The following is a 13313-nucleotide window of genomic DNA, read 5'->3' on the forward strand; positions in this document are numbered from 1 at the left end:
TTTTTTCTTTTAACCAGGAGAATGGAGCGAAGCTCTTTATCCCTTGCTGACAACGCTCACAGACTGCGTAGCCATGATGAGTGACAAGGCAAAGAAAGCCATGGTCTTTCTATTAATGCAGGACAGCGCCCCGACAATAGGGCTCTGCCTGAGCCTTCAGTATCGCAGGGATGTTGTCTTCTGCCAAACTGTAAGCAAGCCTATATGCATGATTTTGTTGCACTTCAACATGTGGTGGGGTTTATCTAAAATACAAAAGATGAGTGTTTTCAGAATTTTTCAGACCTATTCTGCTCTCAGGTTTGACACTGTGATCTCCTCTCACAGGCTATGCCATCCTGCCTTTACTGGTCACTTACATTCATTTGACAATATATAACTTCAGTGTCCCCTTGGATATATGTTCTCTATTTAAAAAAAATAAATATCCCGGAACTAGTGAAAATATACTGCTGTTTACAGGAACAACCTTTGCCTTCCAATGGCACCAAACTAAAACCAGAAGTAAAATGTGAAAGAGGGGGAAAAAACAACTGATGAGCAGAAAGTGCACTCCCTTGGTTACCTTTTGTTGTTTTCTGCATGGAGAAAACCAACAGGACCTGTGGTACCTAAGGAGAGAAGTCCAGCTAAAGGGAGAAAAATGGGTGCTTTTTGTTTGCTTGTTTGGTTGTTTTTTTCTAGAATTTCTGTTTCTGAGCCTGCTTGGGTCTCTTGTGTCACCCACTGACTGACAGGTGTCTGCACTTAAAAAAACCTTCCACGTTTCTTCCGTCCACTAGACTTGTGTAGTGTGTCTACTTGCCCGTGAAATCAGTATCTCATTTATTTATTTCAAACAGCTTATGTATTGGACATTGTTTGGTAGGGCTGTTTTCCCAAAATGTAATATCTCATAAAGATAAATTTCTGTACAAAACCCACTTCATATAGCAGATAAATTTTAAACGTAGTGCACTGATTATGTTTACCCATCATAAACATAACTTTATTATTCCCTTTTGTTTAATTCTGTAGCAAAGTCATATGTCTGTGTGCATAGCATATGGGAATCACCTGGGAAATTCCTTTGCTGACAGAGTGAATTAAAACTAGTATTAATCTTAGATCTTAGTACTGATCATAGTACTAGGTCTTCAGGACCATGTCCTGAATATCTTGTAACACTAGAGGTTGGATCTTTGTGTAAAGCAAACAGGAAGTGCATTTTTAAGGTTTTTTAAGATGCCATTTTAAAACAAAATATCATTTATTCATACTATGAAAATTCATGAGCTGGAACTAGCTATGTTGCTTTTCCATCTGTAACCAAAACAATTCTCCAAGGAGACTTTTTTTGTAATTCATAAGTTGTAGACCCTAATGTAAGTGATAGCTTCCAGAAACCAAATAGATGTGAGAGGAACAACAGTCCTATTTTGGGAGAGCTTGCAAGATGAAGGCAGTGTGCCTTAAAGCTGTTTTTATGAAGGTTTTAGTTACTTATTGTTTGGTTATCTCTCTTCAGCTGCAAGAAAAAAGAAGAGTGACATTTAAGGGAAAAGACCATCAGTCTGACAGATTTTATGGCACCTCTTATATGTGATATTGTTTCCATTTGGTGCTGAAGAGCGTTTTTTGTCTTGAATCATTTCACTCTACTTTGTTTTTTCTCCCACAGCTGACAGCTCTCATTTGTGGCTTCATTATCAAGCTGAGGAACTGCCTGCATGATGATGGATTTCTAAGACAACTCTACACCATTGGCTTGCTGGCACAGTTTGAGAGCCTGCTGAGCACTTATGGTAAAGGCAAAGAGCAAGTGGGTGGTATTAGCTGTCGAGTCAGCAAATTCTTCATTAAATTGGCTACAGCAGAAAATGAGTGTTTGGGACAATCTGCAGCTCAGCTACAAAATTATTTTGAAAGCTGAAATACAAAACCAGATTATATCTGAAGTACTTAATTAGCTAACAACTCTGAATTTCTTCAGATTTAATTGAATTACTTCTAAAAGATAAAGTGTACTTGCCTTATAATATAATGTCAAAGTTTTTTAAAAAATGAAAACATATCGTAGGGATCAATTTTTTCAGAAAAGAAGTGGATTAAAGTTCTGGTAAGCTGGGAAAAACTGCCCGAAGTATGCTTTTTGAATTTTCTGAATCTCCTGTTATCCTACAGTATGAAGTGAGATTGAAGAGAAAACACAAAAAGGGAAAGTACTTCACTCAAAAGTGTTTCACTCCTGTGTCTGAACAGCCATCTGGATGCCAGTTAGGAATGCTTTACTGTACAAATATGGAATATCTTGTAACTTTTCCAAGAGAAAGGATATCATGACTATGACAATGCTGAGACGTATTTACTAGTATCATCTAAATTGAAAATCAGCATATAACCTACTTAAAGAATGGTAGTCTTATGCTAGAGAATTGGTGTTTTCTAAACTTGCTAAACTCATGAAGTCAATCATGATATTGTCTGTAGTCTGTAGGTCAAGGTAAAGGCCTGGGCTCCAGAGACTTTTTATCCATAGAACTTTTTTATGAGAGTGCTGACCTCCAGTCATCATCAAATCTATAAAGGGAAGTTGTATGTAACAACTAATGATTACAATTAACTTTTTCCTCCTTGGTTTAGGTGAGGAGTTGGCAATGCTGGAGGACATGAGTTTGGGAATCATGGACTTGAGGAATGTAACCTTTAAAGTAACTCAGGCCACATCAAATACATCTACTGACATGCTGCCAGTCATCACTGGAAATCGGTAAAAAAAATGCAGGGGGAGGGAGCAGGAAGTAGAGTGGGACTGCAGACGGGAGAAGCAGTGATACTGCACTTGAGATGAATTATGTGCTTTTGTACTGTGCTGGTTTTCTCCCAAGAACTTCAAAGAAATGCTTTGAAGTGGACTTACTCATTTTTACTGATGTTTCATTTTACAGGGAGCTAAGCTGACAAGAAATATATGGCAAGGCTGAAACCATGGCAGTATTGTTGTACGAATAAATATTGTCTTGACCTAGCCTTCCACAATCATAAGCCAGAAGTATTCAGTGTTTTGTTGAGCACTAGTGCTGTTTTTAAATGTAAGACTGACTTTTGAAGCTGATCTCATTGTTTGAAATTCACTGCTGTTGATCAGTTGGTCAGTGCTTTACTGTATGCCACTAATGGGCCACTGTTAGCACAATGGGAGGTAGAACCTGTATCAGGCAGTTGACGGGCTGCTACGGAGGTGAGGCTATTTAGGATCAATTTCCAAACTATGAGGGCCAAGCTGGCTTTAACTTACAGATGCTTGTGAAACACCAGACTGCTGCTCAGTTTGGCCACTTGTCTGAAAAAAAGATATTTTCAAGTTTGAGCTTAAAATCAATTTTTGTTTTAAAAGTCTGAAGTAACAAACATTCGTATCCTCACATAAAGTGGAGTGGGACTAATCTGTTATGGCTTTATTACAATGGGAAGCATTTACAACAGTCACACTTCAATATGAATGCTGAAGCCTTCTTATCAGCTGGCCTTGCACTGGTTTCTGACATGGGGCTGATGGGTCCCAGCAATAGACTTCTTGCCCTGGGGGAGCCAGTTCACAGATGGGGATGAAGCTGTGGATGGACAGAAGCCTCACAAAAGTCAATGTTTTAATGTTTCTTTATTTCAGAGTCTTTAGAATCTTTTAGTTTCGGATTTGATTTTTGGAGGAAATAAAGCTTATTTGATTACAGTGTGCTGTAACAAGCTCCACTGGAGCTTTGCCCAGCTTTGTCCACATCTGATAAAGACCTAGAATTCTCAAAGATAAAAACATTTAGAGGCATTTTGTTAAGTTAAGGTTCACATGCAATAAAAAGTACCTTGGCTGAAGGAGTTCCATAGTACAATCATGTGTGTTACAGAAATGGCTGAGACCTGTGGAAATGGCTGACAGAAAATCCCTTTCAAAGAAAATCTTTAGTTGAAACTTGCCATCAGTTATAGGACACTAATCAGCAGGAAACCAATCTTTGTTTGTTTCAGATCTGATAGTATTACTTATTGTTTTGGTGTCTAGATTTTACTCAAGAAAGAGAAGAAAGAAATCTTGCATATTTATTTTTGTGCAAACTATTGGAAGCTTTACATTTAGAGATGAAAATAGGTTTTTGCTTTCAGGCATAGGATAGGATTTGTGTGTCCGTCCAATGTAAATGTGCGACAGACCAATTTTGCCTTATTATATACTTCTCAAAGCTTTTTTGCTGTACTTGAGAGGATTGGACTGTAAAGCCTTGGATGTAACACCCAGGGTATTGCTGCTAAAACCCAGCACACAAACCACAATAACTTGTGTCTTGGCTGTTCCAACATAGGGTAATATGACATACCTTAGTTTGCACTGATGTTATAGGGTAAGATAAGTTGCGTTACCTCATGTTTGCCATGAGATAAAGCATACGCAGTGCTCTTTGCTGTAGCTCAGCTGACCCAAGGTAACCTCTTGTGCTGTAGGAAGAGCTTGTAGGTCTGAGTCATAAGTTTCTGTATGTTAGCTCCCCCTTCAATTTATGCTTGGGTCGCTACTGTCATTGCCTCTATCCTTCTGCTCAGAAATGTCAGTACTACTGACTATATCCAGAAACGTATCCATTTATGTATGTGCATCAGCACTAGCCTTTACCGCTTTATAATCAGATCTACCTTACTCTGGATGAGATGGGAACATGCCAAAATTTGACTTTTTCCTACCCGAGTTATACAAGAGGTGCAGTATTAATGAGCAGAGCAAAATCAGCTTTTGTCAGGAAATTGATAGATCTGATTGAAGTGTCCATGGGGATATAAAATCAACATTGCAGGTTGCTGCAGGTTTGTTTTTCAACTAGAATAGCTTTTCTGATTAGGAGCGAGCTGTGGCAGTTCCTTGAAGTCCTGATACTTACTTTTTAATAGTCATATTATGTTCTAGATGTTATCCCTCCTTACATAAATAACACGTTCTCGGAATGTAGCTTTTTGATCTTTCTGTCTAATAGCTGTTTGTTTATTTGCAGTGATGGATTTAATGTGAGGATCCCTTTGCCAAGCGCCTTGTTTGATTTGTTGCCGCGAGAGATTCAAAGTGGCATGTTACTGAGGGTTCAGCCTGTTCTTTTCAATGTGGGAATCAATGAGCAGCAAACCCTCGCAGAGAAGTATGTATTCAGCCATGCAAGCTCAACCTTAATGGCAGTTCAGCAACCTCCTGTTCTGAGGGAAGTATGTCTCTATGGAGTTGCACTGTTGCATTACTAACAGTGATTCAGTTTCTCCAATAGACGAGCAAGGGAATACTAAATGAAGCTCTCAAATGCAAAACAAACAAAAGGACATAAAGACTGTGTCTTTATATGACAGTTATGGAGTTCCTTACCTCGTGGCACTGAGTCTAGTGCAGGTTTAGGTGGTTCAGAAGTGAATTTACAGAAGAGAAAATCTGTCAGGGGCTATTTAACAGAGGTGCTGCTTGTGACTCAAGACCTCTGTGAGTGACAGATCACTAGAGGCAGAGAGATTATTCTGAGTATTGCTCTGTATTTACCCTCTTGGTTTTGCACTCTCCCCTACACTCCCTTGTCTGGCCACTGTCAAAAACCAGGATAATGGACTAGATGGACCTTTTTTTAACGTATCTTTGCAGTACTTCTGTAATGGAACAGTGTTCTCGTAAAGCTGAAAAATATAATAATTATGTAATTATATTTGCTAGGGAAACTGTTCAGTTTTGAAAGAGCCACCAGAGCTTCCCTCTGTTATGGCCATAACCTGTAAAGAATACATTGACAGAGCATTGATCTAATGGAGAACTCCAGTGAAGTCATGCACATGCGTGTTGTGACAGCAGCCTTGGTACTGGGGTGAAGTGTACTGTGTGATGGTGGACAGCTAGAAAAAGTCTAACAAAGGCATTCCAGCAGTTACTATTGACCTCTGTTGCCTATAAAGGGAGCCCAAGGTGACTAACATAGTTACAGATGTCAACACTTTGTGTGCATATCTATGTATGTAGGTACAGTTAGATGAGATGAATCATGGCATTGTTGATAATATTTGTTACATTCATGGTTTATTACTCCTAGATCTATATTTCTCATTTACATATCTGAAGTCAAAGTTCTCAATCCTACCTACTGAGGTTAGGTTTATTATTGGGTTATGAACTAAAGTACTAAATCCATTATTAAAAGGTTGAATTTAGGCAAAATAATTTACCAAATGGGTATTTAATATTGAAAGAGATACACAAAAACCCAAGACATCTAAAATACTATTTTCTACAAGATTTTTCTTTCACCTTCCTTCCCGCTTTTCCCCTCACACTGTTTTTCTGTAATGAGTCACTACAACACTTTGCTTTTCCCCTCACACTCATATATTTTGTTTTTCTGTAATGAGTCACTACAACACTTCTCTGTTACACTTTACTCTGCATTTGAATGGATAGGAATGTTATGGGATGAATCTTCAAACTGTTTTCTGGTAGTCCTATTTCCAAGTGCAATTGTTTTGAAAAAGACACGAAACATTCTACCTTGGGTATGACTGTTCCCTTCTTCACCTTTTGAAGGTTTGGAGACACTTCGCTACAAGAAGTAATTAACATGGAAAGCTTAGTGCGGTTGAATTCGTATTTTGAGCAGTTCAAAGAAGTTTTGCCTGATGATTGTAAGTATTTGGTAATTAATGGCAAATTTGGTTGAACAGCACAATTCAGGCTGATTTTTTCATTTGTTTGCCTCGTGTCAGTTTTTTTAATGTTAACGATACGCCAGCATTAGTAACCTCCAAGAAATGACACAACTCTGTTTTAATACATTAGTACTAAGTAGAGCAGATTCAAGAGGTTTAAAGGTCTGTCTGATTCACTTTCCTTTTTTAATTTACTTTTACTTTACATCTCTAAGTGGCATTTTGTGCTTTATAAACATGCATGTAGGCAGTTAGATTGCTGTGAGGAGAAGGCATAAAAGTGACATGTTATGGCAGCAGCACTTTTATGTGCAGTTTTTGGTCATGTTCTCTGGACTTATGATAACCTGCACAGAGAGCAACTGCCAGTTTTTAGGAATTTAATCGTTTTGCCTCTGCTTATCCTTGGCATTTGCCTGTAATTGTTGTATCTGCAGCCAGCAATAGACAAGTCTAGCATTTGGAAGAGAGACAGTATCTATGAACTTGAATTTTACTGGTTATATAGGAAAATTTCTTGCTTGTTACTGTTTTTTGGGAGGCAGTGGCATAAATGTTATTTAAATGTGACTACGAAAATGGTGAAAATTCATTGATTTGTTATTATTAGTATCAAACTTCTTGTAAGCTAATTTCATGGGTCCCACAATTGCAGTTTTATTGCAGAAATACAAATGCAGCAACATGCATCAGGATTCTGCCTATTAAAGTACTTTATTGTACTTTCAGTTACCTTGGACTTTTTTTGATGCAGCTCAGAGCAGTCGCTGCTTCCCTCCTTCCAGGAATTCGTAATCCTGCATAATTAATTCTCTGAAATTTTAGCCGCAAAATTTTAATTTTTTATCATATGGTAGTCTAGCATCAGAATTTCTTGTAAAGTTCAAAAGTAAAGCAATTTTTGTTCTGTTTTCTCCCTGTTACTTTATGTCTCTGTCTAGTCTTCCATAACAATAGTTCTCATTCAGCTTCTTCCTCTCCTTTAGGATTTTGCTTGCTTTTCTTTTACTTCAGTCTCTTCTCTCGTCCCCAAACCATGTTGATCCAGTCACCTTTTATCTTTTGCCTTTTTTCCTGAAACTTTTTCTATGGTTGAAGAGAGTGTTTCTTGTAACTGAACACTGGCCAGCTTGCAGATTTAAAACTGAAAATACGAGCAGAACAGAAAATATCTTCAGAGTTTCTATGGAGAAACATGCATGATATCCTAGTACCTCTGAGGGGCAAAAATACAGGCAGTTACATGTATATATACATTTCTGAACAGTGTGTGAAAGCAAGTACATCCGTGACATACAAACCAAATTACTATACCAGTCGTGTTGCCTTTGTTCACTCTGTTGTTATATTGCTGTCAGATTCTGAGCCCCTGAGTGTATATTTCCAGTTGAGTTTAATTAAACCTGAATTTATTTTGTTGATGGTACTAAGTAATTAAGAATTTGATTTATTGTTGTAAGCTTTCATAGTTTCAAAAAAGCATGACTGTGTTTGCAACAGGCATGTAAGAGCACTTTCCACGTAACTTATCTTTGTAAAAGTGTTGAATACAGATAAAGAAATAGAGTTTGTTTTGTTTATTTTATAGGTCTACCTCGATCTCGTAGTCAGACGTGCCTGCCTGAACTGTTAAGATTTCTGGGACAAAATGTACATGCAAGGAAAAATAAGAATGTTGATATCCTTTGGCAAGCTGCTGAGGTATTTATTAATCTGGAGCATCTCTCCATAGTTCAGTTGATTTTCTGTATGCATATATACTTTCCCCTTTTTTATTACCGATATGTTTGAATTCCTTCATTTTCTTGCGTGTAGCTTGGAAATACTGCCAGGTTAAATCTCATCCAGAATGAGACATGGGGAGATAAAATTTATTTTCCACAGCAGTATTTTCTCTACAACTCATGCATTGAAGTTCTGCTCTCTCAAAGATGACAACTTTTTACATCCAAGTCCTACATAACATTTGTGTCTCTCTAAGGAGAAGTACAGGTGTGTTATCTGACAGAAGGTTATGCATGAGGAAGGAATGATGAATTGTATATCCCATTTCTAGATATGCCGCAGACTAAACGGTGTTCGATTTACAAGCTGTAAAAGTGCCAAGGATAGGACTGCCATGTCGGTCACCCTAGAGCAGTGTTTGATCCTACAGCACGAACATGGAATGGCTCCACAGGTCTTCACCCAGGCTCTGGAGTGTATGAGGAGGTAAGAGTTTGACTCCGTCACTTATTCCTAAATGAGGCACCATGCAAACTGCAGAGGAACAGTGGTCTCTGTTTCTATCAAAAGGAAAAAAAAAAACCAAAATAAAGTCAGAAAATGGTAATACTGGCTGCTAGAATTCATCCCTCCCTTGCATGTATTAGTGAGTTGCATATGCCAAAACTGGTTGTTACCAGGTTTGCATCAGATGGGCTTTAGATTCCAGTAGTGAATCAGGATTTTTCAGAGAAGCATGTGAAAATGTGTTTTCAGTTAATGCTGAGCTTACAGAACAGGAAACTGGTGCTTCTTTGAAAGTTGTTTAATGATGAGGTTGCCTGAACTATCAAAGTACGAGGTTTCTTAGTTCTAGATCAGACAGATTTCTCAGGGATGACCTGTCTTTTGTTCTTGGAAACACAGACACCTGCAGTTTGCACTGGTTTGCCACGTGTCTTTAGCAATGAAACACTGCTCACTGGGCGAAGTGTCAGTACGAGTGTTTCACAATACAGCAACCAAATTTCATCACAATGTGTCAGTGTGCTGTTGTCGTATCAATATAATGATGTTCTGTATTCTGAAGCAGCAGAGATGTTTAAATACTGTACTAAAAAAAGGAAATCTGTTTACTGTTGTTCAATGCCTTGTTTCAAGCACTGCTGGAAAACTCCGTAAGTCACATACCAAAAGAAAGGATAAGAAATCTAGCTTTAGTCTTTATCAATGTAGTTCAACAATGCTGTTCAGTCCTGTTTTTCAACATTCACTCTTACCAAATGTACTGTACTGTGTGTCTTCTCACCAAATTCTCTAGAGTGTTCAATTCTCTTATCCTTTCTGTATGTTTTTGCTGTTTGACCCTTTCTGACTCTTCAGTTACCTGGAAGGAAAATGTCTTATATAATAGCACTTATGGCCTCTTACACTAAGGATTTGTTTTTTCTGTCTACATCTAATTGGATGTCACTGGACCTTTTTATTTTCACTTTTTTGCTACACTTTTTGCTGCATTGTTACAGAGTTAGTACAGTACAAGAAAACTGCATTCAGAGACTAATTAAACCTTGATAGTAGAAAGAAAACTTGGAATAGCTTAGTGAGGGAGAAGTTATTAACTTAAAATGGAGCTTAGTGGCTCTCAAATATCTTTATTTAAATTATGGACTTGTCGACTTAGGCATCTGAAAGAAAGCTTTGTTGCACACTTGTTTATTTAGTAAGAATAAAAACTGAATGGCTATAATACTGGGAATCTTGTTACTTTCTTTAAATTAATTACTGAGTTAATGGTTTTTTTTAATGCAGTCCTGGACACAGTAGAGACAGAGGTTAATAATAACGTTGTTTTGGACCTTCAGACTATCAATTTAACACAGGATCAGATAAAATATTGACCCAAGAAACACATTGCTTTATGTTGGCCTACACAGGGATATTGGAAGAGGGCCAATTTAATCAAAACCTTTGGCTTGTATGTTCTAGCAACATCAGGGACTTGCCCTGAAAGACGAAAGACATGACTTGCTCTTCTGTTAAATCTTTGACTGAGAGAGATTGTGCAAAACAAATACTGACTAGTCCTGAAGGAATACTAAGATTAGACCATTCTTCAAGGCCATCACTCTTTCTTTCTTATTGCTCTTTGGGCTAGGTGGTTGTGTTTTTAAAATTATTTGCCAGTTCTACTCAGGAACAATGGCACAGAATTAACGAAGCTGAACAAGAGAGATAGGAGTGATTAAGGAACAAATACGTAAGAATCCAACCGCACCATTTCAGCTGGGACAGGATGACCTGACCTAGATGACAGACAAATTACTTCCAGGGCATTTAGAAAACTGGCTTTTACATTTAACTTGAGTCTTTTATTTGTGTAACTGTACTGGAAAATGAAGGCTTGGTTGAGTCTTGAAGAATTCTGAAGTTTCTGGGGCAGTTGGAAGGACAGGGAAGAAGTACTGTGGGACTTATTTCATCTCTTTTCTGCTGGTAACTTTCCAGAGAAGAAAAGCATCATTACTTACACTGTTCTTCAAAAATTGAGAAAGCACCCTCTTCTTCCATGTGATGTTGGTCTTCAGAGGTGTCAGTTTCCACTTACTTGTCCTTAGGGCCTTCCTTTCCTTCCTAGTGTTGTGATAATTGTGTATCTGAGATGGTTATGTTCAGTGAGCATGGACATCAAGGAGAGAACATTGAGTGCTCATTGTAGATTCTTGTAGAAATTCACAGATACAAGTTTGGGGCTTTCACCTTAGAAACAAGTATCATATTAGAATAAGCTCACTTTTCTGTAAATAAGTTGCAGCTTTTCCAGTCCTAAATCAGATATATGGTAGCTCACAGCCTATAACAGTAAAATCATGATGATACGTCTGGAAGTACAAGCTACAGAGGAAATGATTACCTGGCTAGTAAAGGCATCTCAAGAGTCGAAGTCCAACTGGATCAGGTAGCTTCTTCCATCCTCAGCAACGCCAACAGTCCCCACTAGACCTGTGACTTCCTGCCCTCCCTCCCTCTACCAGATTGCTGTCCTGTCAGATATGGCAGTGGAGATGTTTGTGTGAATATGCTTTAATCCAGTTTCAGTCAAAATTAGCCGAGGTAGCAAAATCCTTTACATGTTCAAGGTAGCCCAGCTCATTTTCATTAAACCATTTAGGAAGTTGCAACGTAAGCAGTTCAGCCAACAGAGAAGACCTGTCTCTGATAGGGGCTTTTGAAAAGCAGCTGGAAAGGGAGTGAGGGAAATAATCTCTTCTAGTTGCCATGGTGCTGGCTAAAAAGACTACATAATAAAGCTCTGACACTCATGTTTGGATATGTCCACTCACTGCAATAAAACAACCATGATAAAAAGCTTGGTTGCATTTCTTCAGTGGTTGATCAGCTTTAGAAATAAAATTGTGGTGGGTTGACCTTGGCCACCTGCTGGACACCCACCCAGATGCTCTCTCACTCCCTCATCTCAGCAGGACAGGGGGAGAATAGGTAAAGACAGGGACATCCCTTGCCAGTTACTGTTAGAGACAAAACAGACCTGACTTAGCGCAATGAATTTATTGCCAATAATTTGGATGGTAAGAAACAAAGACAAAAATTAAAATGCATTCCCCCAAAACCCCTTTTATCCCAGGCCCAAGTACTTCACTCCTTCGTTCTCAACTACTCTACTTCTTCCCACTCTGAGCAACGCACAGGGGATGGGGAATGGGTGTTTGAGGTCAGTCCATAACAGCTCTTCTCTGCTGCTCCTGCCTTCTTACACTCTTCCCAAAATCCACTGTGGGTCCTTCATACAGTTGCAGTCCTTCAGGATAAACCTGCACCTGCATGGGCTCTCCATGAGCTCTGGTTTCCTTCAGGAAATACTCACCTACTCCAGTATGAGGCCACAGGCTGCAATGTGGGTATCTCATCCACCGTGGTTGTCTCCATGGCTGCAGGAGAATCCGTGCTTCAGCATCTGGTGCACCTTGTCCCCTGCCTTTCCCGACTTTGGTGCTTGCAGTGGGTCCATTTGAGCTGGCTGGAACCAGACGTGTCCAGCATGGGGCAGCTGGGGCTGCTCCTTGCAGAGAGAATCGCCATACGCAAGCTGGATTAGCAGGGAATTTCCTGTATCTCTTACCCCGGTCCTCTCCTAGAGGTATTCTGCTGATGAATGTTTTGATTTAAGACACTGTACAATATGGTATACTTGGTATTTCCAAAAGGTGACTTTTCACCCCTTTGGGTGGCAGCATCTACATGGGCCAACAGTGACAAGGAAAGCACTTTCCAGCTGTTGCCTCCATTCCCACTTTATGTGTCTGGGCATATGTCTTTGTGTAAAATTGAGTAGTTTGATATTAATTTTTAATGGTAGAGATGTGGCATGTGATGTTCATAACATCTCATCATTTTGAGCCCTTCCTCCCTTTTTCCCTCTCCCATTATTTTTTTTCCTTATCTATATCCTAGAACACTGCTCTTCCTCCAGGCTATTCTGTTGAGCCTTTATCTACCACTTTCCAGTCAGCATTAGCTTTCCACTTACTGATTCTCCTGATCACACACACACACACACCCCCCTCCCCACTGCTACAAACGTAATTGGGATTTGTAGGCACCAGGAGTGAAAACCTATTTTGATCACCAATTTGGATACGTTAATCCAGATGAGAAATACAGTTGGTTTAGTTCTCTGCCCACCTAATTCCATTGGACTTGAAGTGTCGCCAGCATCTGAAGGGTATTTTTCTCTTTCATCACCTCCAGGGTATCTCTGATGTCTTCTAAGACGTTGTTGGTTCCTAACCTTGCTATGCAGCCGGCAAGGTTACGTGTCACCTTTTATGGATGCAGTGAGTGCATTTGTTCTGACAGGGTCAGGCTCACAGGTTGCATTTAGTTGTTGCTTTGTA

At 39.1% G+C, this 13313-nt stretch overlaps 1 protein-coding gene across 10 annotated transcripts in view; it reads left to right on the forward strand.

The window, feature by feature from the left end:
• Positions 1-13313, forward strand: part of INPP4A (inositol polyphosphate-4-phosphatase type I A) — an 89768-nt gene that overhangs the window by 68727 nt on the left and 7728 nt on the right. For all 10 annotated transcript variants that reach the window (XM_014960255.1, XM_014960254.1, XM_014960258.1 and 7 more), the window contains 7 exons: positions 18-190; positions 1661-1784; positions 2623-2749; positions 5019-5159; positions 6572-6669; positions 8282-8394; positions 8750-8904. In XM_014960255.1, the coding sequence (XP_014815741.1) occupies positions 18-190; positions 1661-1784; positions 2623-2749; positions 5019-5159; positions 6572-6669; positions 8282-8394; positions 8750-8904 (931 nt within the window). The remainder of the gene's footprint in view (positions 1-17; positions 191-1660; positions 1785-2622; positions 2750-5018; positions 5160-6571; positions 6670-8281; positions 8395-8749; positions 8905-13313) is intronic.

Source organism: Calidris pugnax, unplaced genomic scaffold, assembly GCF_001431845.1.
Source record: "Calidris pugnax isolate Ruff unplaced genomic scaffold, ASM143184v1 scaffold188, whole genome shotgun sequence".
NCBI lineage: Eukaryota > Metazoa > Chordata > Aves > Charadriiformes > Scolopacidae > Calidris > Calidris pugnax.